This window comes from Zea mays, chromosome 8 (assembly GCF_902167145.1).
Source record: "Zea mays cultivar B73 chromosome 8, Zm-B73-REFERENCE-NAM-5.0, whole genome shotgun sequence".
In the NCBI taxonomy this organism is placed as follows: Eukaryota; Viridiplantae; Streptophyta; class Magnoliopsida; order Poales; family Poaceae; genus Zea; species Zea mays.
In genome coordinates, this window is record NC_050103.1 from 10,350,679 (window position 1) to 10,377,445 (window position 26,767).

The 26,767-nt window shown below is 42.9% G+C and overlaps 1 protein-coding gene and 1 non-coding gene across 6 annotated transcripts; one reads left to right on the forward strand and one right to left on the reverse strand.

Annotated features, from left to right (window-relative positions):
• Positions 1–828: 828 nt before the first annotated feature.
• Positions 829–7,985, forward strand: LOC103634768 (CDP-diacylglycerol--serine O-phosphatidyltransferase 1). 5 transcript variants are annotated; one of them, XR_002264284.1, is made up of 14 exons: positions 829–1,034; positions 2,392–2,580; positions 2,788–2,853; positions 3,033–3,092; positions 3,760–3,850; positions 4,780–4,834; positions 4,920–4,999; positions 5,127–5,243; positions 5,326–5,410; positions 5,914–6,005; positions 6,580–6,833; positions 7,213–7,301; positions 7,393–7,646; positions 7,735–7,985. XR_002264284.1 is itself a non-coding variant. In XM_008657356.1 (13 exons), the coding sequence occupies exons 2-13, from the start codon at positions 2,417–2,419 to the stop codon at positions 7,509–7,511; spliced, it is 1,272 nt and encodes a 423-aa protein (XP_008655578.1). In that variant the 5' UTR covers positions 829–1,034; positions 2,392–2,416; the 3' UTR covers positions 7,512–7,725. The 5 variants fall into 5 exon arrangements, 3 of the variants coding, with proteins under 3 accessions (XP_008655578.1, XP_008655579.1, XP_008655580.1); XM_008657356.1 differs by lacking the exon at positions 7,735–7,985 and having other exon boundaries at positions 7,393–7,725; XR_004851848.1 differs by lacking the exon at positions 7,735–7,985 and having other exon boundaries at positions 1,033–1,506; positions 4,920–4,983; positions 7,393–7,659.
• A 9,380-nt stretch (positions 7,986–17,365) lies between these two features.
• On the reverse strand, positions 17,366–17,504 carry LOC111590021 (small nucleolar RNA Z247). The gene has a single exon (XR_004852315.1). It is a non-coding gene; the product is annotated as a small nucleolar RNA Z247 (small nucleolar RNA).
• Between the last annotated feature and the right edge of the window lie 9,263 nt (positions 17,505–26,767).

The window sequence follows — 26,767 nt, forward strand, 5'->3', positions numbered from 1 at the left end:
AGGCGGCAAACTCGCGCTGCGACTGCTTCAAAGCTAGGTTGTGCAGGGAGATCCGCGGACGGTGGCCAGGGGGAGATCCATGGTCGTGTAGGGAGATCCGCGGACGACAGGGTTGGGGAGGAGCGTCCAATGCGGCGCTTGACGGTCGGCGACGGGAGGCGCGGTGGCTGGAGGTCCGGGCGGCGAACTCCATGGCGACCAGAGGGGCGCAGGGAGAGGAGGCCGAGGAAGATCCGATTCGCCGTCAAGCCGCCATACGGACCGAGCAGGGAGGGGGAGGGAAGGAAGGTGAGGAGAGACTGGGGAGCTTGACGGGGAAGCTGCGGATCCGGGTCTCGGACGCGCGGGGGAGGAGGCGCCGATGACCGGGGCGGGATCCAGATCTGGGCGGACGGGGGTGTGGATGGGGTGGTTGGGCGAGGCGCGTGATTGACAGCGCGTGATTGACGGAAGCGGGGCAAGGTATCGCGGCTGCAGAGGCAGAACCGTGCGCCGAGGGAGTGTGTGGACGCCTACACTACTAACATAAGTAGTAGTAGAGATTTTAAATAAGAAGTTGATTTTAGCGCTCACTCTTCTCCCGTATTTTATCTCCTAAACTAGTTGTTAGAGTTAAGAGGGTGTTTGTTTGGGATTATAATCTATCCAGATTATATAATCTAACAACTTTTGAACTAAGAGTTAGTTCAAAAATTGTTGGATTATATAATCTAGGTGGATTATAATCCCAAACAAACTTCTGGTAAGAATCACGCTTCCTATTCTCGCGGGATACACTCCATTCTATCCCTCACTATATATCCCCCGCACCCTCGTGGTCTCCCCTCTCTCTCCATCTCCTGTCTCTTTCTCTTTCTACAAAGTCGCTTGCGAACAGCCGGTGCTGCCTGCTGCCGCTGTGTTGGAGAGAAAGAAAGCGAGCGAGCGAGGAGGGAGGAGGGAGAGGGACCGCAAATCCCTCGGTCGCTTTCGACGGCCTGGATCTCCCGCACGCGGGATCGTACGACCGGCACGCTGCTGTCGCTTTCCACCGCGTACGTGTTTCCCTCTCCACTTCTCCCCTCCTCTCCACCCCGCCTGCGCCTCCCTTTCCTATGCCGCGCGCGCTCCGGTTTCCATCGGCCATTGCCATCCCCGCACAAGTTCCGCGGATTAGCTTTTCGGCTCGGGGGGAGATATTACTGCCCTAATCCTGCTTTAGCAGCGCGCCCCGTTCCTGCGGTTATGCCCGGGCTCGTTCTCTCGTGGCTCGTGGGACACCGTACGCAGCGCCACGGTCTCTGCCGCTGGCGGCCGGCGGCTACCCGGCTCTTATGGAGCGGCAGTTACTGTTCCGGTTTATCGTTGCGGCCTGGATTCTGAATTAATTCGTCCTGGCCGTTGGGGTTGGGCGGCGGACCACCGCGGTTGTTTCTCGCGTCCATGCGGGGACGGGACGGGTCTCAACGGGACCCCGCCTTTTCCGGTGCTTATTCTGTTGCTGTTAATCATAATGCCCAGTGCCATGTAAGGCGTCCCCCCTCCCCCTGCATCGCTCTGCTGCGTTTGACTCTCCAGCAGGCAGCAGCCTTTGCTTTTGCCCCGTGCTGACCATTTCTCTGGTGTGCACTTCACCTGAGGGCGCTCTCGGATTCCCACCGGATTTGATGCGCGCACCTTCAGCTTCAAATTCTCGGCCTTTTTGCCGCCTGGCAAAAGCTGCTGTGTCATAGCTTTTGTTTCTTCTTAATGTGGACGAGATCACTGTTCGCCCTAATTATTTCCGCACTTGTTTAACCCACGGGCTGTTTTATGTGTTGCTTTTGAATTGCTCGATCCCTTTTGCTGCTCCTCGTCTTCTTCATGGGAATGTATGTTTCCTTTGCTCGGCCTTGCTCTCTGCTGTGCTCTGCTGTAACGGACGCAGCCTCTGGTTGTAGCACACCACACCCCTTCTGTTATTTTGGAGAAACTGGAAGCGTTTCGGGTTTGGAATTTGGCACCTAGCTTGAATGCCACCGAAACCATTTTGGAGCTGAGTAGGGCTCATTAAGTGATCTCTGGCAAATGATTGAGCAAGCAGTGCAGAACTTGTACTTAGCAAAGTAGGTTTTATGCTTCAAGGTTACGACTACAGCTACAGCCTGATGTTTTTATGCATAATTTGTTCTTCTGTTCTAAGCACGTGATTGTTCCCAGATATGCTGGACCATTCATGACTTTTTATCCACTTGTACATACTTTTTTTTCTGTGGCCTCACAGTGGCATGCTTTTCATTTGCTAGTTTTTAGCAAGTATTGGAGATACAGATACATGCTGCTTTTTTTCGTGGAAGAGTGGTGAATTTTTGTCATCCGAAGGTCAGTAGGATTATTATGCATTCTCAAGTGCTGCTATTGATATTTTTGCAGATAGTAAATTGCCAAGGCTGTTGTAATGGGGGCAAATGGTCATCATGAACCTCGCAGAGGATGTAATGGCACCGTCTGCAATGGTAGTATAAGACCACTCGATTACTTTGGTGATGTAGATCCATGGACGGCTTGGGCATACAAGCCTCGAACGATCTCGCTCTTGCTGACGGGAACATGCCTTTTAATGTGAGTTCATAGTCTTTTATCTGTGGAACATTTAATAGACACGAACATGCCTTTTTTTAATAATAATAATATATCATTGGTTATGGCCTGTTGTGGTATTTTTGGACCTTTTTCTTCAATTTGAATCATCATTATATATATTGTCCAAAATACCGCAGATGCACATGACTTTTATGTTTGATAAGTATTGTTTCATGTTCTTATCAGTTGGGCAAGTGGTGCTCTCGATCCAGAAAGGAGCTCATCTGCTGATCGTGTTTGGTCAGTCAAGAGGTATTTGTAATGATTTGTCCTCTTCTATTGCTTTTTCTTGCAGCTATATTTTTTTTATGAAGCTCCCTTGGTGCTGAACTGAACTCAATATTTCCGATCACCATTTTTCTTAGTCTCATGTGTTAGTTACCATTTTAAGGAGGGCTTCTGGACTAATTTATACTATCTCTTGTCAACAGGGGTGTATTTGCGATGATTGCTGTTTTTTTGGCTTACTCTTTTCTTCAGGCACCTTCAACGTGAGTTACAGAGCTCTTTTCCTGACTCTGATTATTGTTTTATATCACCACAATCAAAAGGTAGACTTATGCGTAGAGGTGTCCCCAGGGCTTTGTAAGGCAAAAAAGGCACTGAACACCAGCTGCTCAGGACGCAGTCATGTAAAAAATTCTGAAAGCATTTTACTTTTTTTCGTGAAAGCGCCTGACCATGTATTTCATTTGTGGGGGGAGGGGGGGGGGAGTTCGATCACACACATGTCAAAGCCAAGAAGAGAGTATAAACTTCAGAAAGCAGTTTACTTGAGCCTTGAGGTACCTCGTAGTCATATAGATAGATATAGTAAGGACAATAGTCATATGGTACAAAAGTGATGCATTCCCACAAACTCTGTGTTCAAATTTAACATCTTGTTAGATGACTCAGTAAAAAAACTTTCCACATTGAGTGATCCATTTGTTTTGTTACGGAAAATGGAACCGCATTTTCTGACAATAAATTTGTTACTATTTTCTTGCTTCATACTTCTGCTCCTAGATGACATGCCCTTCTCTTTGAAATAAATGATGGGTCTGCTTCATTTCATCTGAACAAAACAGTTACTTCCTTGAAGTATATAGATTTAGTTATTAAGGTATATTGAGTTTATGCAAACTGTTACTGACAATTATTTCTGCTACGATTTAGTGGACTCATTAGACCACATCCTGCCATTTGGAGGCTTGTTCATGGGATGACAGTTGTTTACCTTGTCGCCCTCACTTTCTTGCTTTTTCAGGTGAATGCAGTTTTTCATTAGCTTTGTTCAATAAGTTTTTAAAAGATTCTTTCACTGCATGAATTGTCAAGTGTTGCATTCTATTTTGTTTTATATCTATTATGCGAATCTTTATCATTACCAACTGTTTCGTGCATTGGTAATGAATCGCATTGATGTGTCTGTCCTTGTTTTCCTGCCTATCATAGGTCCATAATTTTACTAATACTTAGCGCACCCTTCACTTGAACTAACGATAAGTAACTGGCTATTTTCTTAATAAAAACAAAGAATTTAATAATCAAAATGAAAGAGTACCAACAAGTGTAATGGACAATTTGGCATGAGCTGGGGAGAGTAAAGCTTAGCTTGAAACTTGGTAAGTGGGTGGCTAAAGAGAACAATATATGGTGTTAGGCTGTAGCTTTATTTATACAGCAGAAACATTTCTAGACGCAACATTACATTCCTGTGTTTTAGATGGTAAAGGCTACTCTTGTAGGTAGTCCAAATGCTAAGTTTTTTTTGTCAAATCTTGTATAACTTTTACAAAATAAATAAAATTAGCTGACTGTTTTGACAGAAGTTCATTTCTGTCCAATGAGTTTATTCTGCATCACCATGTTTGTGCAGTTAAGCAATTGTGTGAATACTTTAATATGATTATCCATCTCTTTCTTTAATAGGGCTGTTTTCACCCCCTCCTGCTTAAGATCGAAACCAGGCCAGGAGTTATGCAATACTGTGTTTCCACCATGTGAAGCCAATCTCAGTCCCAAATTTTCCGTTCATATCTTTAATCTTGTGTTATCTTGTATTATTACTTAATGTCTCATCCTCATAAAGTAGAACAGTATTGCAGCAAGTCAGAGTTCAGTCGCAAGATTTTAAAGAGTAGAGCAGGAAAACTTAGTATGGCATTTCATATTTTCATTAACTTTGTTTTGCAGACTCGTGATGATGCTAGGCAATTCATGAAGTATCTTCATCCTGATCTTGGTGTCGGTAATGCATTTAGCTTTCTAATCAGGCTTAGTGGTGTAGATTTAATGCTTGATAAATACTAATTTGATATTTCTACTTTGAGCAGAATTGCCTGAAAGATCTTATGGAACTGATTGTCGCATATATGTCCCTGATCATCCAAAAAGCAGGTTTAACAATGTTTATGTATGATGACTTCATTCACCAACTTACTTTCCTTTTTGTTCAATTTCGTTTCTCATATACTTCTGACTAAGCAGTCTTGACTATTCAATACGCTTCAAGTTACTGATTTGAATATAGTTTTTTCTAGGAGATCATTTTTGATGAATTTGTTATAGCTCATATCCTTGGATGGTGGGGTAAGGCTATAATGATACGAAACCAACCACTTTTGTGGGTCTTGTCAATTGGTTTTGAGTTAATGGAGGTATACTCTTTTTGTTGTGGTCAAATTCCTGACTTGTGCTTTCCAGACTCAGGTTCCTAATGTAGAGTTGTATGTGCTGCAGCTCACTTTTCGTCATATGTTGCCAAATTTCAATGAGTGCTGGTGGGATAGCATTGTCCTAGACATATTGATATGCAATTGGTTTGGTGAGATTTTTATGTGGTTTTAGTAATTTTCTGTATACGCTTGTTTGGGTACCCCCTGAATACCTGCATTTAGCACATATAGAAATCATTCTTTTTTTATGGACTTGTTGACTTGTTGGTTTCCTCAGATGCCCTGGATACTTGCATCACAATACCTTAGTGCCTCTCTTGTACATGCCCTTTCATACATTAAACATGGTATTATGATGACTCAAATAAGAAATATGATGTTTAAAAAAATCTTAGGTTTTGATGAATGAACAAAGCTATGGAGTTTTGCAGGAATTATACTTTACGAACTGCTTTATTAGCTGCTGAATAGTTGTGTTCATGCATATTTCTGTAAACTCATTTGCTGCCCTTGTTTATCATTCCTCTCCAATTTAGTGGTGTTAGACTGTGTGTCTAAGGCTTAACTGATTGTGGCATAATTTAGCCATTTATATTTATCTGCAAGGTTTCAGCACTTATAGGCTGAGGCCCTTTTGTTGTCTATGGTTCAGGTATTTGGGCTGGAATGAAAACCGTGCAGTACTTCGATGGGAGGACATACGAATGGGTTGGTTTGAGCCGCCAACCCAACATTATCAGTAAGGTATGTTCATTGGATGTTTAGGCAAATGAGCTGTTCTGCGGAGCATGCAGTTGAGATGGATCTGTTTCCCAGTTTTGGTGGATGTTCCTCTTTGAGGGAACATATTGGCTCCCAAACTGTAGATGATGTTTGCCCTACTTTAGTCTTATGATAAGGTGATAAGTCCTGGACATGTGGGATGTGCTGAGAAACCAAGACAAGATGCTCTCTGTTCTTAAAGTGTCCCTTAGCTAGCCTGTACTTGTGTTAGTTGAGTACATCTCAAGTTTTTCAATGCAACAGCTCACACTTTCATATATGTTTGATAGGTTAACTACGACACATAGGCCTTAAGATTAAAAAACAAAACTATACAGATGCAGATTTTCTTTTCTCTGCTTTCTTTAATATCTGTAGTACAAATACTAGCCTCCATAAGTTATTCTCTTTTCCTCACCAGTAATTTTCTTTCAAGCCATGCGTGGCTATGCCTATGTGCTTCAGAAACTAATCTTCAGCCTTTGGAACTTGATTTAACATTGGTAGCTGACCTTTTTTTTCAGAGTTTATTTATTTAGCATTTTCTTCTCCTTAGGTAAAAAGGATGCTGGGACAGTTCACACCAGCACAGTGGGACAAGGACGAGTGGCAACCTACGCTGGGTCCTTGGAGATTCATCCAGGTGCTGAGCCTTTGTGTTGTTTTCATGGCTGTCGAACTGAACACGTTCTTCCTCAAGTTCTGCCTGTGGATTCCTCCGCGGAACCCTTTGGTCGTGTATCGGTTGGTCCTTTGGTGGTTAATCGCGATACCGACCATCCGGGAGTACAATACCTACTTGCAAGACAGGTATAATTTTGAAGCCACGATTGGTTCAGACTTAAAGCTGCTTTGCAGTAATCAGTATGCAGTTGGGGATGGCCCATTTCACCTCAACATCATTGTTATTGCAGTAGTAGCAATTTTGGATGCTCAGTCAGTCAGTCTGTTGAGTGGTGACTTTCCAACTATTTGTCATCCTATGCTATGCTATCCTTGACAGCGTACATGTGCTTTGTATGTTAGCTACAAATGGCTCCTGTCTACTAGACATGGCTAGCATGTGGACTGTGCATGGGATAACATTTTGGAATCAACGAGTTAATTTATACTAGTGCAACCAAGTGTTGCCATTAGTAATTATGACAAATCTTTTCTGAAATAATTTTTGTTTGATAATTGCTTTCAGCAAACCATTTAAAAAGGTGGGATCCTTCTGCTGGCTTTCCCTGGCTATATGCATTGTAGAGCTCCTGATCTGCATCAAGTTTGGGCATGGTGAGTGTTGCTCCAACTTCTCTGCGTATGCAACTTGCAAGTGCTGTTTACACCTCCTTGAAGCACGCTGACTACACGGGATCCTGTGCAGGTCTGTTTCCGAGGTCAATGCCTTCGTGGTTGGTTACGTTCTGGTCAGCAGTCGCCTTGCTTCTTGCGCTCTTTGTGTGGACATGGAAATACCGAACAGTGAAAAGGAAAAGGGTATAATTGTTACAAAGGAATGTTTATTTTGCCTCCATTCTTTACCCAATTCGGTGTTACCGTGTACATAAAAAATCTATTCAAATTGTGTACATGTAGCAGTAGTAGTCAGTTTTGGTGATCTGAAGAGGATTATCCATGGTAATTTTTTTTTGCCTTGTTTGTCTTCCTATTTTCCGTCAGCAAAGTATTTTGACCGGCTCTTAGATGTGGATTTTAATTTTTTCAGTTCTCAATCCCAAACCGTTGAAAAATGTTTCTGGATGGCCCAGGCAACCATATGTGCAGGTTACACCACACTGACACTGCCTTGGGCACGGGAATTTGCATTGTGATGTGTGAAGATAGGGGTAGCCGGGTAGGCCTGTCTTGCTGGTGAATGTACTCTTGTCAGGCTGGGACACTCTAGTCTAGGTTGGTACTCCATAGTCTTCCCGGCTTCCAGCAGGCCTGTGCAAATATTTTGGCCCCATTTGTTTACTTGAGTCACATTTGTTACTTGAGTCACATGACTAAAGTTTAGTCACTCAGGTGCCCCGTTTGATTCCAGTGATTAAATCTAACTAAAATGCATTAATTGGTGCGAATAATGATTGCATTACCCTTATTGATTAGTTAATGCCTGCTGCACTAAGAAAAAAGAGAGGGCAAATGAGGTAAAAATCTTTAGTCACTTTTAGTCACCCCCTTGGTGACTAAAGAACTTAAGTTTAGTCACTCCACTTTAGTCACCATGTTTGATTCTTTAGTGACTAAACTTTAGTCACCCAAAACCAAACATGACCTTATTTGTTTGCTCCATTGTTCAGTGTGTTAACCTGTTAGCTTCGGATTAAAGCCGACTGTTTGGACTGCTACAGCTGTAATCCGTAGAGACAAAAACATCGTACAAGCAGTAGAATCCAGTATGGATTAAAATCAAACGAACATGTTAGATCATCAGATTCGCGCCCTTCTCTCACATCATCAAATTAGGCGCGAGAGGTTGTGGAAGTTCGTCAAAAACCCTAGAAGCATGAGGAAGTTCGTCTCCCTTCCTAGAAACACGACAGTGAAAACACATGATACACAAAGATGTAGGGTTGTCCCTTTGGCCTCTTTTCTAACTTGTTCATTATGAGATAGGGTATATATTCTATATATAGAGGTGTGGGACCCTTCAGGGTATAATCGTTATTTGCCCACATAACTCTTTATTAGGGTTTCTTTAACACTCCTCTTTGGGCGAATACCACGATTAACACATGTCTCGTTAAAACTCCTAAAAACTCAGTGGGAAAAGTATGGAGAAAGAGTGCATGGTGACACATATTGCACTTGTACTTTTTTGACTCGTTAAAAACCATATGTAAGAAACATTAGGAAAACCCACCAAGGAAAAAAGACAGCACATGCCTCATTAAAACTCCCAAAAACATAGTGGGGAAAATATGGAGAAAGAGTGCATGGCGACACATATTACATTTGCACTTTGTTGCCTTGTTAAAAACCTTATGTAAGCAAGTTTAGGAAAAACTCACCAAGGAATAAAGAATACAACTAGTGTCATCAGGACATATTTCGATCTTCTGGATCTAGGTTGCATCGAATCTTCTACAAAAGCTAACTTTAGAATTATGCTCCCCTTGATCCTTGCAAAAATGTCTCAATATGGCAAAACACTTTCTTCTGGAAGTATATGCACATAGAGATTTAGCAAGCGAATTGCATATTGTTGTAAGAATTATTTCAGGAACTTCACCTCAACTCACTTCTAGGATATACAAGGTAAGTGCACGTATCAATATAAATAAGCCACTTCGACTTGTGGTATTCGATCGACTCGATCTCATATCTAATAGAAACTTCCATAAAGGTTCACGTATTGATTATCAAGTTGACGCCTCAGAACATACAATATGACATTTAGTGTCTCACAATTATGATCGACATTTGCTCCCCTTGGCAATGGCATATGTCAAAGTCATTATCCCTCGCAACTTAAACATATTCTTCAAGATATGTGTCTCATCATCCATTTGGAATAATGAGGATGGATGAGGTTGGGATGCTATAATTTCCTATCTTACACTACAATGTATACATAGTTGTGCAAAGCAAATAACTTGTCCTTCCAAAGGACTTAGGGGATAATATAGTTGCAATAGTACATATTCCAAATATGACTCACCGCTCCAAGGGTTCATTCATTGCAACTTCTATGATGGTGTAACAAAAGTCCATCAAATATCGTAACCCATCAGGGATTCTTCATCGATTAGATACACTGTTATAGTTTATCATTCTGACACAATAGGGATATTTTGCCAATAATACCTAAACCTTCTAGGTTTCTGCCATCAAGGCTTTAGAGGATATCACAATTCCACATCTGGAGGAATACAATAGTGTACATACACTCATTAAAACTCATGACATGCACATGTGCTTATCAGGCGAACTTTAAGTCCTTTGGTACCTTATCTTATTCTTTTTTTGGGTCTTTATGGGTCTTTATCTCTTTATTGGGATTAACAAATTTTGGTGTTCAACTCAGACTTTATTTCTTCTGAAAGGTTCCATCAGGGAATTATAATCCCAACTAGGAGATATTCTCTCTACATAGGAGAGTGACCATTCGTCAGGAATGTATTAACGATATGAAATTTATATGTTGCATATTTATAGTTCAAGAATACGAGTTCTCCTAGGTCTCATGACGTATTTTCATAATCCTTTTAACTGCATATTTTAATTCATGCATTTTTGCTAGATGTGTTATATACTGGAATAGTGTTTATTCAACACATATAGGGATATGACTCTCACAATACCACTTGAACCATCACATTCATCACACATTATTTCAATAGTGCCCATAATTGTTTGAACTTCAGGCCGACGGCTTTCACTTTGCGATTCTTGGTTCAGCCTCGATTGCATTTATCAATAACACAATAAGAGAGCTTCAACACTCATTCCTATAACTTTGTTTTGGATCCGTTTGCAATCTAGAGGGGCGATATACGTGGCAATATAGGTGTCGACACATTTGTCTCCCACATTTGATAATAATCTTCATCATTTCCCAAAACAAAAGATTCATTGTTCCATATTCCTAGCACAATAATATTGCGCGCATTGCTAGGAACTTCATCATCAGGATGAACCTCTTCGTGAGGCAAATCACCAACATGGTGAGTTCGTCAGAGGAGAGTTATCAAGACCACGTGAATCTATAATCATACCATATGCCTTGACTAAGGTCGATGGATCATACTTGCAGACGTCCCCGCATAATAGATTAAATGTCAATAAGTCAATTGTGGATATGATATTAATCCAGGGTATATCCACATCTACATCAGGTAGAAGCATTTAAACCAATATATTTGTACTCGCCAATAATTTCTAGCAAACTCCATACACACAGGAGTACACACTGAACGACAGGTTCGATTTGGCTTTTGTGCATTTTATAGAATATTGAGGCATCACACAAGATGAGCATTTCTCCCCATAACACCGAGATGTTTACAAAAGCATACCAACAAAATCCGAACCACAATTGTCCAGTTGTGGCCAATGTATGCTGTTGTGATGACTTATTTGGAAAATCTTATGCACATTGCAGATAGGGGGTTATATGCAGTGAGCTTCTGTCACACCCGGATTAAAGGACAAATAAGATGCATTTCACATGTGTGTCAGGATCAAGTTTCACACATATGACGACTCAGTGTATAGAAAACAATGTCACATCTTTATTACTTAATACAATTTCTATACAAAATAACTAAATAAATTACACCATATGATGACGATAATCCTCCACAATCACAGTTGACTAGGAGACGATGGCCTAGACCTCTCTGAACTCTTCATACCAATCTTCATCCGACGATACCTGCTCTTGACCTGGTGTGGTTATAGAAAGTGTGAGCTCCTATACGATCATTGCTCGACAAGTGTGGGAAAAGTGTCGTGTAAGGCTTACCAAGGAATGTGGTTGAGGCTGAGCATTCCTTTTAATTTTGTTGGTCAAAGTTTTATTAGCAATTACTAAGTATAAGTGAATACCAACCCAATTAAATAAGAGATCATAAATGTAATTCCCACAATGCAATGCATGTCAAGTTAAGTTTAGTTCCATCGTTTAATCATGCGAGAGGCTTGAGGCGCTCTTGACCGTGAGCACGGTTGATATACCAGATTTACACTCTACAGAGGCTGCACCCTTTACCCATAAGTCGTTATCCTATTTTGCCTTAGGTTGAGTAGACTCTTAAGAACTTACAAGGTGACTAGGCGAGGGCTCACTACAAGGCCTTCACAAAGTTCCACTAGCGTGAGAAAACCCGCTACAGTTTCAGACATAGGGGGTATAGGACCCCGTCGTCCGAAAAGCTATCATAGATAGATCAACCCGAGAACCTCCATATACTTGCTGCAACTCCTTTCCCGTTTTCCCCTTTCGGGTAATGATTATCTCACACTAGCTTCTCTAATTAATTAGCCAAGGACATCCCATTCCACCCTTATGGTAGCACTGTTGTCCCGGGTTGGTGCTCCTTGTTCCAACTAAACACAGTAATTTTTATCATGTACATTAATAATAAAGCAACAATAATAGTAAAGCATAATCATAATTCATGTGGAACATTAATCCCAAAACTAAGTAGAGCAATAGCAAGACTACCCAATAATTCATATATATGTAAGGTGTAGGGAAAACAAAACTAGGTAACCTATTAGGTCCCATTAATTTAACCTAACAATGCTTGCATGGTGAGAACATAAAAGTTAATATTATTAGGTCAAACAATATGATCAAAGACACAACTTGCCTTTTTGGTGCAAATCCAACTGCTCAGATGTTGGGCTTCAGGTTCCTCGCAACCTCGCTCCTCTAATCGTAGCAATACAAATAGATAGACAAGCAATAAGCACAAATAACATTACACCAAACACGGAATCAAACTGTCTACTATGCATAGAGACGAAACTCTAGGTTCGAGAACCACTAAAATCGGAGTTAAAACAGAGAAGTTATGAATTCCCTAAGTTCTTAGAATTATTACTATACTAAAAATCAATTTTAGATTTAATTTTTGTAGTTACCCAGACCTGTGGACGATGAACACTATTTTTTAGTAAAGACAGGGTTCATTTTGCAAAATGTTGGACCTCACGGTAATAGTTTTTTAATAGAGGTGGATTGCGTTTTCTTTCTAAGAAGGATAGTGACTCTTTAGCAATTATCCACGACCAAAGGATGGGACTCACCAGGATCGTCCGATCTGAAATCGACGACCTCGATCTATTTCGTGAATCGTTACATGAGGTTCTAATCCACACCGCCAGCTGGTCGATCAACGACGCGGATCATATGGACCGAAGCGATATCTTCCTATCTAATCCTGGCCATCCATATGCAGATCAATAGCTACGACTCTTCTCTCTCCCCATGATGGCACCTGGGCGGTGATGCCCACGTTCCCATGGCGGAGGCTCACCGTCGTGTGACCAATTCTCGCTATGGAATGCTACTCTCCAACCCGACATGCTCTACGCGATGCAAGGATCATTGCGAACACGATTGTAGGTGTCTTACCAGAGGGCGCGGTGCAAAGGGCTCTCCACTCGGCGAGGTGCGAAACCGTGTTGGCGATTAGCTCTGGTGAGCGCGATTCTTGGCCCCTAGGGCTGCTAGGTCGAGTACTATCGAGTTCTACACGACGCTACGAACACGACGAACTCAAGGAAAAAACATCTCACCGGTGATGGCGACGGGGTGAAGTCGAGCTATGGCGTGCGGTGGTTCCACAGCACCGCGTGAGGTCTCCCCAGCTGTCCGGTTACTCTCCATGCCACATAGAGCCACGAACGGGCGTGGTGTGCTCCATCTATCGCCCCTCGGTACTCACCTAGGGCCCGGTGGCTGTGTGACTTTGACCGTGGCGACGCTTCCCTCTCTGTTCTCTCCGTTCGCTCACGGTGAAAGAGTATCAGAGGGCTTGAAGCGTGCACTTTGTCTCGTGCAGCCTGCATGTTTATGTAGGCCAGGAATAGCCTCTGAATGTGGATTACACAAAGGGAAGAGAAGATCCAGAATCATCTTCACAGTGCAAGTAATGGTGACAGATCCTTTCAGCATGTTGCCGTGATCAAGGTTCCTATCTTTAGTAATCCTAACTATGGCAACAACCTGAGGCCCACCATATACTTTACAAATATAACAGATTTTGTCTAATACTCCCCCTCAATCACAACTTCCCTAAGTTGAGATGGTACTTGAAATTTTCCGGCTTGCGTACACTTAGTGCCTTAGTAAATCCATCTGCCACTTGATCCTCTGAAGGAACGAAGTCAATCTGCAGGAGCTTGTTGTTTACCCTTTCTCTGACAAAATGAAAATCAACTTCAATATGCTTTGTTCTGGCATGGAACACAGGATTGGATGCAAGATACTTGGCGCCCATGTTATCACACCACAGTCGTGCAACAGGTGGACTTGCTACCTTCAATTCCTTTAGTAACGTCTGGATCCACATAACCTCAGCAGTTGCATTTGCCAAAGCTTTATATTCAGATTCAGTGCTAGACCTTGATATTGTAGCTTGCTTCTTGGCATGCCATGACACAAGATTATTTCCGATAAAAACTGCAAATCCACCAGTTGATCTTCTATCATCAGGACAACCAGCCCAATCAACATCTGAATATGCACTTACTAAAAAGGACCTTGATCTATTAATTCTTAGACCAAGTTTGACACAAGATTTTAGATACCTTAATATCCTTTTTACTGTCGCCCAGTGAACAGTTGTTGGTGCATGAAGAAACTGACAAACCTTATTTACAGAGAAGGCAATATCTGGTCTTGTCAATGTAAGATACTGCAAGGCACCCACTATACTTCTGTATCTCGTCATATCTTCAGGACCTAGTGGAACTCCTTCATAGATCGAAAGCTTCTCACTAGTGGACAAGGGTGTACTTACAGGTTTGCAATCAGCCATATTTACTCTTCTTAACAAATCATTCACATATTTTTCTTGTGTAAGAATAATTCCATTCGAGGTTTTACTTACTTCAATACCGAGAAAATAGTGTAAGTCGCCCAAGTCCTTTAGAGGAAATTCACTATGAAGATCCTGAAGAAGAACTGTTACTGCTCCGGTCTTGAACTTACCACAATTATGTCATCAACATAAATCAGCATAAACATAATGACATCTCCTTTAATATAGTAGAACAGAGATGTATCTGCCTTAGAACTTTTAAAACCAAGATCACAAAGTTTCTTACTGAGCCTTGAGAACCAAGCTCTTGGTGCCTGTTTCAATCCATACAGCGCCTTGTTTAGCTTGCATACATAGTCTCGTCGAGTTGAATCTTCGTACCCAGGAGGTTGTTTCATATACACCTCCTCTTCAAGTAGTCCATGCAGGAAAGCATTATGTACATCCAGTTGCCTGAGAGTCCACCCCCTGGATACAACAATAGAAAGAACAACTCGAATGGTAGCAGCTTTAACAACAGGGCTGAAAGTATCCTCATAATCAATACCATATCTTTGCTTAAACCCTTTTGCAACAAGACGAGCTTTATACCTGTCCAAGCTGCCATCTTGTTTTCGCTTAATTTTATATACCCATTTGCAGTCAATAATATTCCGCCCTTTCTGAGGAGGAACTAGGTGCCAAGTATTATTTTTCATGAGAGCATTATATTCAGTATCCATTGCCTGTTTCCAGTTGCTATCTTCTAGAGCTTCCACTATGTTGTAAGGTTCACCAGTAGAGGAGAGAAGAGAATATTTGACTGTACCATCAGTATAGACCTTCTCTTTGCGAATGCCGCTTTGCAAACGGGTCCTGGGGCGCTGGATTCGCTGAACTTCGCCCCCTGTCGAGGGAGCCATAGAAGCCCCAGGCTCCTGCAGCATATGATCCGAAGCAGATCTGGTCGGCACCTGCGCCGGGTCCTGTGCAGCAGATGAGCCCCGCGCGGTGCTGTCCGGGGCAACCACGCCTGTCGCATCCGTCGCAGGGGCGGGAGGATCGGCCTCGAGGAGGGCGCCCGAGGATGCTGTGCCATGTGCACCTTCATGTGTTGGCATGTCTTCCTGCATTTCTGCATCAACTGCACAGATATTGCTAGCAGGATTATTTGGAAAACCAGTCGCATGATCAGTCAAGTTACTAGCCCCTGTATTAGTCGTGAGAGGATTAAGCAAAAAGGATGGCAGATGATTAATGTCTTCCTGAAAACGACGACCAGCGTTAGGGCCAAGATTCTGGAACGGAAAAAGGGACTCATCAAATGTGACATCACGAGAGATATATACTCTACCAGAATCCGGGTCAAGACACTTGAAACCCTTGTGAGAAAGACTATATCCGAGGAAGGTGCACTGTTTTGATCGAAACTGGAGTTTGTGATTATTATATGGTCGTAGGTTGGGCCAGCACGCACATCCAAAAGTACGAAGAAGAGAATAATCTGGTTGTTTTTGAAACAGGTGATGTAGAGGCGTGTCATAAGAGAGCACTTTGCTGGGGATGCGGTTAATTAAATATGTGGCTGAGATGAAAGCATCCCCCCAGAATTTTAGTGGCATAAAGGCATGTGCAAGGAGAGCGAGCCCAACCTCGACGATGTGGCGATGCTTACGCTCAGCTACGCCATTCTGCTGATGCGTGTGAGGGCAGGAAATATGGTGTGTGATGCCGACTTGAGCAAAGAAAGGATGGAGTTTCTGATACTCACCCCCCAATCTGTCTGTATAGTGATGATTTTTCGGTTAAAGAGGCGCTCAACAAGGGATTGAAATTCTCGAAACTTCGAAAAGACTTCAGATTTAAACTTAAGGAGATATATCCAGGTGAACTTACTATAATCATCAATGAAACTCACATAGTATTTGTGTCCACCAACAGAGTTTGGTGCTGGCCCCCACACATCAGAATAAATAAGTTCTAAAGGATGCTGTGAAACAGTACTAGAATTAGGAAAAGGCAACTGATGACTTTTAGCCTTCTGACATGCATCACACACCGAATGTTTGTTTGAATCCAACGAAATAGGAAGATTAAATTGTCTAATGACTTTCTCCACGATCGGAGTGGCCGGATGACCTAAACGATGATGCCATCTATCAAAGGAAACTTTTGCAGCACTATAGGCTTGCTTTATTTGGCGCCCAGCAGGAAGAGGATAGAGCCCATGATCACACCGTCCTCTAAGCAGAAGTTTCTTCGTTGCCTGATCCTTAATTAAAAAGAAATCAGGGTGAAATTCTATAAAAGCTGAACTGTCAGAGGTGAGGCGATGAACAGAGACAAGATTTTTATTGGCTTTAGGAACATAGAGGACATTTTTTAGATGGAGATTGCGACTAGGGGTTGTAACAATAGAATGACCAATGCGACTAATTTCCATACCTGCCCCACTCGCCGTGTGGATCTGATCATGGCCCTTGTACCTGTCATGAACTGACAGTTTCTCCAGGTTGCTAGTAATGCTGTCTGTGGCGCCAGAGTCCATGTACCAGTTGGTGTCTACTCCATAGGATGTAGTTGCACCGACATATTTTTCATCTGGTGCAAATTCTTCATCAAATCTGTACCAACAAATATCAGCCTCGTGGCCCTTCTTTTTGCAAACCTGACACCTGGGCCTGTTGTCCGGCCCACGTGTGTTGTTGTTGGGGGCGCCATGTTGTTGACGAGGTGGCCCGCTGGAGCGCCCACGGCTGCGACCAGAAGACCCACCGCGCGAGCGCCCTCCACCACCGCGTCCTCGCGGTGTGCCACGCCCCCTACTAGCCGAATTGACAGAGGAACGCACGTCGGTTTGTAGCAGATCCATTCGCTGCTCGAATGCGAGTAGTTGGGAGTACGCCTCTCCCACGCTGAGGGGTTCGATCCTGGCGGTGAGGGACGTGACGATCGGGTTGTAGTCGTAGTCGAGCCCGGCGAGGATGTAGGAGACCAGTTCGTCGTCGTCGATGGTCTTCCCAGTGGATGTGATCTCATCAGCGAGAGACCGCATCTTCCCGACATATTCGGCCATGGAGAGGTTGCCCTTCTTCATCGTGGCGAGCGCAATTCTGGTGTTGACAGCGCGCGCTCGAGTCATCGAAGAGAACATCCCCTCGACGGCTCTCCATGTTTCAGCAGCAGTCTTGCAGGCGGTTAGCTGAGACTGAATAGAACTTGACATATTTGAAATTAAATATCCTAGGACCTATTGATCCGTAGCAACCCACTCTTCATAGGCGGGATTGGAGACCTCTGCTTCGTTGCCATCCTTCGTCTCCTTGATCATGGCTGTGGGGGCCTTTGCTGCACCTGTGAGGAAACCTTCCAGGCGCGCGCCCCTCACAGCTGCGAGAACTTGCATGCGCCATAGCGCGAAGTTGGCCTTCGTCAGCTTCTCAGAGACCCCTTGGCCGGCCAGGGGATTGATGGCGATGGTGGAATAGGGTGTTGACATGGTGGGGGGTTTGATTGGATTGGATCTAAGTGTAGGCTCTGATTACCATGAAAGAGTATCAGAGGGCTTGAAGCGTGCACTTTGTCTCGTGCAGCCTGCATGTTTATATAGGCTAGGAATAGCCCCTGAACGTGGCTTACACAAAGGGAAGAGAAGATCCAGAATCATCTTCACAGTGCAAGTAATGGTGACAGATCCTTTCAGGATGTTGCCGTGATCAAGGTTCCTATCTTTAGTAATCCTAACTATGGCAACAACCTGAGGCCCACCATATACTTTACAAATATAACAGATTTTGTCTAATACACGGGTCGTTCATCCTTGCTTTGGTTTGATGGCTCAGGGGTCATGGGTGGTGAATATATAGTTACAGAAACCTATCTAGGCATGCTCAGGGATCAGACGAGGGGATAGATTCCCGCGGACTCAGTGTTCGAGTTGTTATGAGGGATACAACGAGTTCGTTAGGATTCAACCGAAAATCCCATGGATTTCGGTGCGGTTACAATGCCAGACTGTTCTCGCTTGATTCGGGAAGACGAAGCTACAACATTGGGCCCATCTATCATCCACGGAAGCTGAACGTGTAAGCGCAGCGCCGATCGGCTACCCAAGTGGGCCCGCATGTCGGAGCCAGATTAGATAGCTAGGTTGAGGTCAGGGAGTTCGGCCTATGCGCAAGGGAGTTACCTAGGACAGAGAAGGATTTGACCTAGGTGATGCATTTTTTCCATTTTCTTTTTCAGGTTTCCTATTTTATTGTTTTATATTTTTTTCCTATTTCGAATTTAAATTCTCATATAGTTTGAACACCAAATTAAATGCACAATCAAATAAGAGCTCAGCATGCAATGCAAGGTTTATTTTTATATAAATTATTTATTTAGTCAAATGCCTCAAATATGTAATATTCACATATTATTCCCTTTAGGTAAGTATTATCTTGAATGTGTGATAAATTCAAAAGTTAATTCAAAATAAATATCCATTACTTATTTTAGAATAAATAAATGTAAAATCTCTATCAAGTGATGTTTTACTTAATATTTTATTAGAAAATGTATTTATTTAAATCTTGGAAAGAATGATTCCTAAATTACTTAAAATATAATTTTTGGTGCTACAACTTTGGTCTTAGATTAATGCAGTGGCATGAATACCACATCTTTTTTCCTTCAACATGAAGGGTTAGTCTCAACTTCTACCGAGACGCACAACGATGGGTTGCTTTGTGGTTACATTTATGCAAATTTATAGTTAGTATTATTTATTACCAAATACATATTCAATCATCAGGATTCAGACTAACATGCACAATAATATGTTAGCCATAAAAAACTTCATGGGCTCATACACACCATTTATTGTTTGGAGATTAGTTGACTTTAGATCAACAAGTAAAATTACCATCAGGGTCCAGTGCTCACAAGGACATTTATTGGTTGCATTGTGCTTTTAGGCACATAAAAAATGTGTGCGCGTACAATGGTAGTAACGTGCACGGCATCAGACCAATGCTGCCAAGGATAGATTTTTATATGTAGAGATGTACAGTTCAGCTTGTTTTATCATTGCCAATGGTATATCTAATTACTCATACCGCTCTAAAATTAGGTTTCGAGTTATGCAACATTTTTAAGTATAATAATTTTGAAAGAGAATTTATAATAATGGTTAATTATTTGTGATATAAGCTACCAGTGGGCAAACTTTTTCCTCATATTATATACCAATTTGTTCTATAAAGCATTATTTTGATCTCTTCATTATTTAGCAAAAAGGCAAGATTTGGAATAGAACAAATAAGACCAAGAGTTTGTTTTATTTAAGAAAATCGCCAGATTGCTAAGGTTTTGACGAAGCAAATGGTGATAGCTGCTTGACAAGAGCGGAATAAGACCGACATCCATTTAGGGCTAGACTTCAACAACAGATAGTGTTGCTCTTATATGAAGAGGTCACCAAGACTAGGAAGAATACAACATGTCTCCATAAGATCTTTATATTTTTTATCACAAATTATCATCACTAATAATCTAGTGGTCAATACTTATGGATATTCTGATGCCAAGGACCAAGGGTAGATTAATGCCTAATTTTAGCTTCAAACTTTGCAGTGATGTGGGATTTCATGGCTATTTTTCTACTCTTCTTAATTCATAGGCTTAATAACTTTAGCCTATAACTTCCTCCTTAGCAAAATCCCATTCTTCTTCAGTAGGAGCACAATCAAATAGCTTATCAACTCGTTTTGCATGGGTAAAGACAACCTTGTAAGGTAAAGCAACAGTAAGCATCCGATAGATGGAATTCCATCTAGTTTTGCAATCAAGGCCTAACTTATGCAGTATTTTCACTTTGATATTTTGAGCACTTTCTTCAAATTTATCAAATCTTTTAGTTATGTTTGTCCAATAGGCTACACTTTCATGAATATTGGCAATTGACCCTTTTATCACCTCTAAACCATCCTTGATAATCAAGTTAAGAATATGGGCAGCACAATGCATATGCAATAATTCATCCTCTAGCATCAACTTAGTCTTGCCAATATTATTCACCTTCTAAAACCAGTCTAGTCAACAATAGATAATGGATACTCATGTAGAACAATCATAGAAGCCAACTCACTCCTAGCTACTTCTGGATCAAATATATAATTCTCCACGGACACTTTCCCTCCATCTTGTGAACTAAACCTTAGAGAAGATTGTGGAAGTGACTTGTTCTAACCCTTTAGCTTGATCTTTCTTAATGTGCAAATTTTCAGATGGTCATGGAGATGTTTCTTCCCATTCTTGTTGTTACCTCCTAAGTTCTTGTGACAATACTGACATTGGGCCTTGAGAGCACCTAGAGGGGGGGGTGAATAGGTGATCCTGTAAAACTTCAATACTTAAGCCACAAAAAACTTGTTAAGTGTTAGCACAAGTATGGCCAAGTGGCTAGAGAGGAGTCAAAACACAATAACCACAAGAAAGCAATCACAGAGTTGACACGGTGGTTATCCCGTGGTTCGGCCAAGTACAAAACTTGCCTACTCCACGTTGTGGCGTCCCAACGGACGAGAGTTGCACTCAACTCCTCTCAAGTGATCCAATGATCAACTTGAATACCACGGTGTTTTCCTTTCCTTTGATCTTTTCCCGTTTGCGAGGAACCTCCACAACTTGGAGTCTCTCGCCCTTACAATTGAGTTCACAAAGAAGTACAGAGTAAGGTGGGAATGAGCAACGCACACAAGACTCGAAAATCAGAGCAACAACACGCACACAAGTCGCAACAAGAGCTCGCAACGCAACACAAAGAGTTCACAACTCCACAAGAGCTCTATATGCTATCACAATGAAACGAATGCGTGAGATTGATGTCTTGGTGCTTAGAAGAGTTGTAGGAATGCTTGGTGTACTCCTCCATGCGCCTAGGGGTCTCTTTTATAGCCCCAAGGCAGCTAGGAGCCGTTGGGAACAAATCTGGAAGGCCATCTTTGCCTTCTGTCTCGTGGCGCACCGGACAGTCCGGTGCACACCGGACACTGTCCGGTGCCCGATTTGTTTCCTTAAATGGCGAAACCGACCGTTGCCGACCGTTGCAGATCTGGCGCACCGGACAGTCCGGTGCACACCGGACAGTCCGGTGCTTCCTTCCGACCGTTGGCTCGGCCACGTGTCGCGCGCCGATCGCGCGGCCGACCGTTGGCCCGGCCGACCGTTGGCTCACCGGACAGTCCGGTGCACACCGGACAGTCCGGTGAATTTTAGCCGAAGTCGCCGGAGAAAAACCCGAGAGCGGCCTCTTCGGCCGAGGCAGCCTGGCGCACCGGACACTGTCCGGTGCACCACCGGACACTGTCCGGTGCACCACCGGACAGTCCGGTGCCCCAGACCGAAGCAGCCCCTTGGCTGTACACAGCCAAGTCTTCTCTTCTCTTCTTCTATCTGTTTCTAACACTTAGACAAATATATTAGTACACAAAACCAATGTACTAAGGCTTAGAAACATACCTTAACTTGTGATTTGCACTTTGATCATCCTTGGGCATATTTTCACATTTAAGCACTTGTGTTTGCACTCAATCACCAAAATACTTAGAAATGGCCCAAAGGCACATTTCCCTTTCAATCTCCCCCTTTTTGGTGATTTATGCCAACACAATATAAAGCAACTAGAACAAGTGCAAAATCACTTTAAATAAAAACTCAAATTGGTTTTATTCAATTTTGGCATATATGGATCATCCTTTGCCACCACTTGGTTTGTTTTTGCAAATCAAACTCAAATCTCTATCTCTAAGTCAAACACACATGTTGAAGTATAAAGAGAGTCATTCCAAAAGAGATTGATCAAAGATTTCAAAAACTCCCCCTATTTCCCATAATCAATACTTCTCCCCACAAGAAGCCAACTTTTGACAAGAGAGACAATAAAAGCTTTTGACACAACAAAAACTCTATTCTACTATTTTCAAAATCTCTCAAGTGGTAGCTGATCCATTTATCGCTTTGGCCTTTATTCTACTATTTTCAAAATCTCTCAAGTGGTAGCTGATCCATTTATCGCTTTGGCCTTTATTTTCTCCCCCTTTGGCATCAAGCACCAAAACGGGATCAATCTTGGCCTTTTAACCTCATTGCCTCACCAAAGTCTTCAATTAAGAGCAAATGGCAATAAGATTTCATGAGATGAACTTGGAATTAGTTACCCTCTCATCGGAGTGCAGTGGAAGTCTTTCATGGTCCAAGTCCACCTTTTCCCTTTCAATCCTCCTTCGAGACTAAATTATCAAACTCAAGCACAAGGTTAGTCTCAAAGGGTCAAGTTGTAACACATCTCCCCCTAAACATGTGCATCACTTTGCAACGGACTTGTGAGGTCCAGGGAGTGTTTGTACAACTTGAGCACCATAATAAGCAACATAATGCAAAAAAGGAACATGATCAAAAGCATAACTACATGTATGCTACAATTCAATCCAGGTTCCGCGAATCTAAGACATTTAGCTCACTACGCAACCTGCAAAAGGTCTTCTCATCTAGAGGCTTAGTGAAGATATCGGCTAGCTGGTTCTCGGTGCTAACATGAAACACTTCGATATCTCCCTTTTGCTGGTGGTCTCTCAAAAAGTGATGCCGGATGTCTATGTGCTTTGTGCGGCTGTGCTCAACAGGATTCTCCGCCATGCGGATAGCACTCTCATTGTCACATAGGAGTGGGACTTTGCTCAGATTGTAGCCAAAGTCCCGGAGAGTTTGCCTCATCCAAAGTAGTTGCGCGCAACACTGACCTGCGGCAACGTACTCGGCCTCAGCGGTGGATAGGGCAACGGATGTTTGTTTCTTAGAGTTCCATGACACCAGGGACCTTCCTAAGAATTGGCACGTCCCCGATGTACTCTTCCTATCGACCTTACATCCAGCATAGTCGGAGTCTGAGTATCCAACTAAGTCAAAGGTAGACCCTTTTGGATACCAGAGCCCGAAGCAAGGCGTAGCAACCAAATATCTAAGAATTCGCTTCACCGCCACTAAGTGACACTCCTTAGGATCGGATTGAAATCTAGCACACATGCACACGCTAAGCATAATATCCGGTCTACTAGCACATAAGTAAAGCAAAGAACCTATCATTGACCGGTATGCTTTTTGATCAACGGACTTACCTCCTTTGTTGAGGTCGGTGTGTCCGTCGGTCCCCATTGGCGTCTTTGCGGGCTTGGCGTCCTTCATCCCAAACCGCTTTAGCAGATCTTGCGTGTACTTCGTTTGGGAGATGAAGGTGCCTTCCTTGAGTTGCTTCACTTGGAACCCAAGGAAGTAGTTCAACTCGCCCATCATCGACATCTCGAATTTCTGCGTCATCACCCTGCTAAACTCTTCACAAGACTTTTGGTTAGTAGAACCAAATATTATGTCATCGACATAAATTTGGCACACAAACAAATCACCATCACATGTCTTTGTAAAAAGAGTTGGATCGGCCTTCCCAACCTTGAAAGCATTAGCAAGTAAAAAGTCTCTAAGGCATTCATACCATGCTCTTGGGGCTTGCTTAAGTCCATAGAGCGCCTTAGAGAGCTTACACACATGGTCGGGGTACCGTTCATCCTCGAAGCCAGGGGGTTGCTCCACGTACACCTCCTCCTTGATTGGCCCGTTGAGGAAGGCGCTCTTCACATCCATTTGAAACAACCTGAAAGAATGGTGAGCGGCATATGCTAGCAAAATACGAATGGACTCTAGCCTAGCCACAGGAGCAAAGGTCTCCTCAAAGTCCAAACCTGCGACTTGGGCATAACCTTTTGCCACAAGTCGAGCCTTGTTCCTCGTCACCACCCCGTGCTCGTCCTGTTTGTTGCGGAACACCCACTTGGTTCCCACAACATTTTGCTTCGGACGAGGCACCAGTGTCCAAACTTCATTGCGCTTGAAGTTGTTTAGCTCCTCTTGCATGGCCAACACCCAGTCCGGATCTAGCAAGGCCTCCTCTACCCTGAAAGGCTCAATAGAAGAGACAAAAGAGTAATGCTCACAAAAATTAACTAATCGAGATCGAGTAGTTACTCCCTTGCTAATGTCACCCAGAATTTGGTCGACGGGATGATCCCTTTGAATCATCGCTCGAACTTGGGTTGGAGGTGCCGGTTGCACTTCTTCCTCCATCACATGATTATCTTGTGCTCCCCCTTGATCGAGCGCCTCCACTTGAGGTACCTGTTCGTCATCTTCGGTTGGGGGATGCACCATAGTTGAGGAAGAAGGTTGATTTCGTTCATCTTGTTCCTGTGGCCGTACTTCTCCAATCGCCATGGTCCGTATAGCGGCCGTCGGAACATCTTCTTCATCTACATCATCACAATCAACAACTTGCTCTCTTGGAGAGCCATTAGTCTCATCAAATACAACGTCGCTAGAGACTTCAACCAAACCCGATGATTTGTTGAAGACTCTATACGCCTTTGTATTTGAGTCATAACCTAACAAAAACCCTTCTACAGCTTTGGGAGCAAACTTAGAATTTCTACCCTTCTTCACTAGAATGTAGCATTTACTCCCAAATACACGAAAGTACGATACATTGGGTTTGTTACCGGTTAGTAGCTCATACGACGTCTTCTTGAGGAGGCGATGAAGGTAGACCCTGTTGATGGCGTGGCACGCCGTGTTCACGGCTTCTGTCCAAAAGCACTCGGGGGTCTTGAACTCTCCTAGCATCGTCCTCGCCATGTCGATGAGCGTCCTGTTCTTCCTCTCTACCACACCATTTTGCTGTGGTGTGTAGGGAGCGGAGAACTCGTGCTTGATCCCTTCCTCTTCAAGGAACTCCTCCACTTGAAGGTTCTTGAACTCGGACCCGTTGTCGCTTCTTATCTTTTTCACTTTGAGCTCAAACTCATTTTGAGCTCTCCTGAGGAAGCGTTTGAGAGTCCCTTGGGTTTCGGATTTTTCCTGCAAAAAGAACACCCAAGTGAAGCGGGAAAAGTCATCAACAATAACTAAACCATACTTACTTCCTCCTATGCTCAGATAGGCGACAGGTCCGAAGAGGTCCATATGCAGCAGCTCCAGGGGTCTTGAAGTGGTCATCACGTTCTTGCTGTGATGTGCTCCTCCCACTTGTTTACCTGCTTGACAAGCTGCACAAGGTCTATCTTTTTCGAAATGCACGTTAGTCAAACCTATCACGTGTTCTCCCTTTAGAAGCTTGTGAAGGTTCTTCATCCCCACATGAGCTAAGCGGCGATGCCACAGCCAGCCCATGCTAGTCTTAGCTATTAAGCATGCATCTAGACCGGCCTCTTCTTTTGCAAAATCAACTAAATAAAGTTTGCCGTCTAATACACCCTTAAAAGCTAATGAACCATCGCTTCTTCTAAAGACAGACACATCTATATTTGTAAATAGACAATTATATCCCATATGACATAATTGACTCACAGATAGCAGATTGTATCCAAGACTCTCTACTAAAAATACATTAGAGATAGAATGCTCATTAGAAATCGCAATTTTACCTAAACCTTTTACCTTGCCTTGATTCCCATCACCGAATACAATTGAATCTTGGAAATCTTTATTCTTGACGTAGGAGGTGAACATCTTCTTCTCCCCCGTCATATGGTTTGTGCATCCGCTGTCGATAATCCAGCTTGAACCCCCGGATGCATAAACCTGCAAGGCAAATTTAGGCTTGGGACTTAGGTACCCAACTCTTGTTGGGTCCTACAAGGTTAGTCACAATTTCCTTAGGGACCCAAATGCAAGTTTTATCACCTTTGCATTTTGCCCCTAACTTCCTAGCAATTACTTTTCTATCCTTTCTACAAATTGCAAATGAAGCATTCAAAGCACAATAAATTGTAGAGGGTTCATTCACTACTTTTCTATGAACATTTGCAACATTTCTTTTAGAAACAACATTTCTCCTAGTAACATTTCTATTATACACATAAGAAGAACTAGGAGCACACATGGCATGAGAATCATAAACATATGAATCAAAAGCATCATAACTTCTATTTCTAGTTTGTCTTTTATCATGATACAAAAAGGCATGGTTCCTTTTAGCACTAGTAGCCATAGGGGCCTTCCCTTTCTCCTTGGCGGGAATGGGAGCCTTATGACTTGTTAAGTTCTTGGCTTCCCTCTTGAAGCCAAGTCCATCCTTAATTGAGGGGTGTCTACCAACCGTGTAGGCATCCCTAGCAAATTTTAGTTTTTCAAAATCACTTTTGCTAGTCTTAAGTCGAGCATTAAGACTAGCTACTTCATCACTCAATTTTG

Excerpts from the sequence above, each read along its gene's own strand:
- LOC103634768 (XM_008657356.1), top strand. The coding sequence starts at position 2,417 with ATGGGGGCAAATGGTCATCATGAACCTCGCAGAGGATGTAATGGCACC. Across the intron at positions 6,834-7,212 it reads AATACCTACTTGCAAGACAG|CAAACCATTTAAAAAGGTGG; the intron begins GTATAATTTTGA and ends AATTGCTTTCAG. Across the intron at positions 7,302-7,392 it reads CTGCATCAAGTTTGGGCATG|GTCTGTTTCCGAGGTCAATG; the intron begins GTGAGTGTTGCT and ends GATCCTGTGCAG.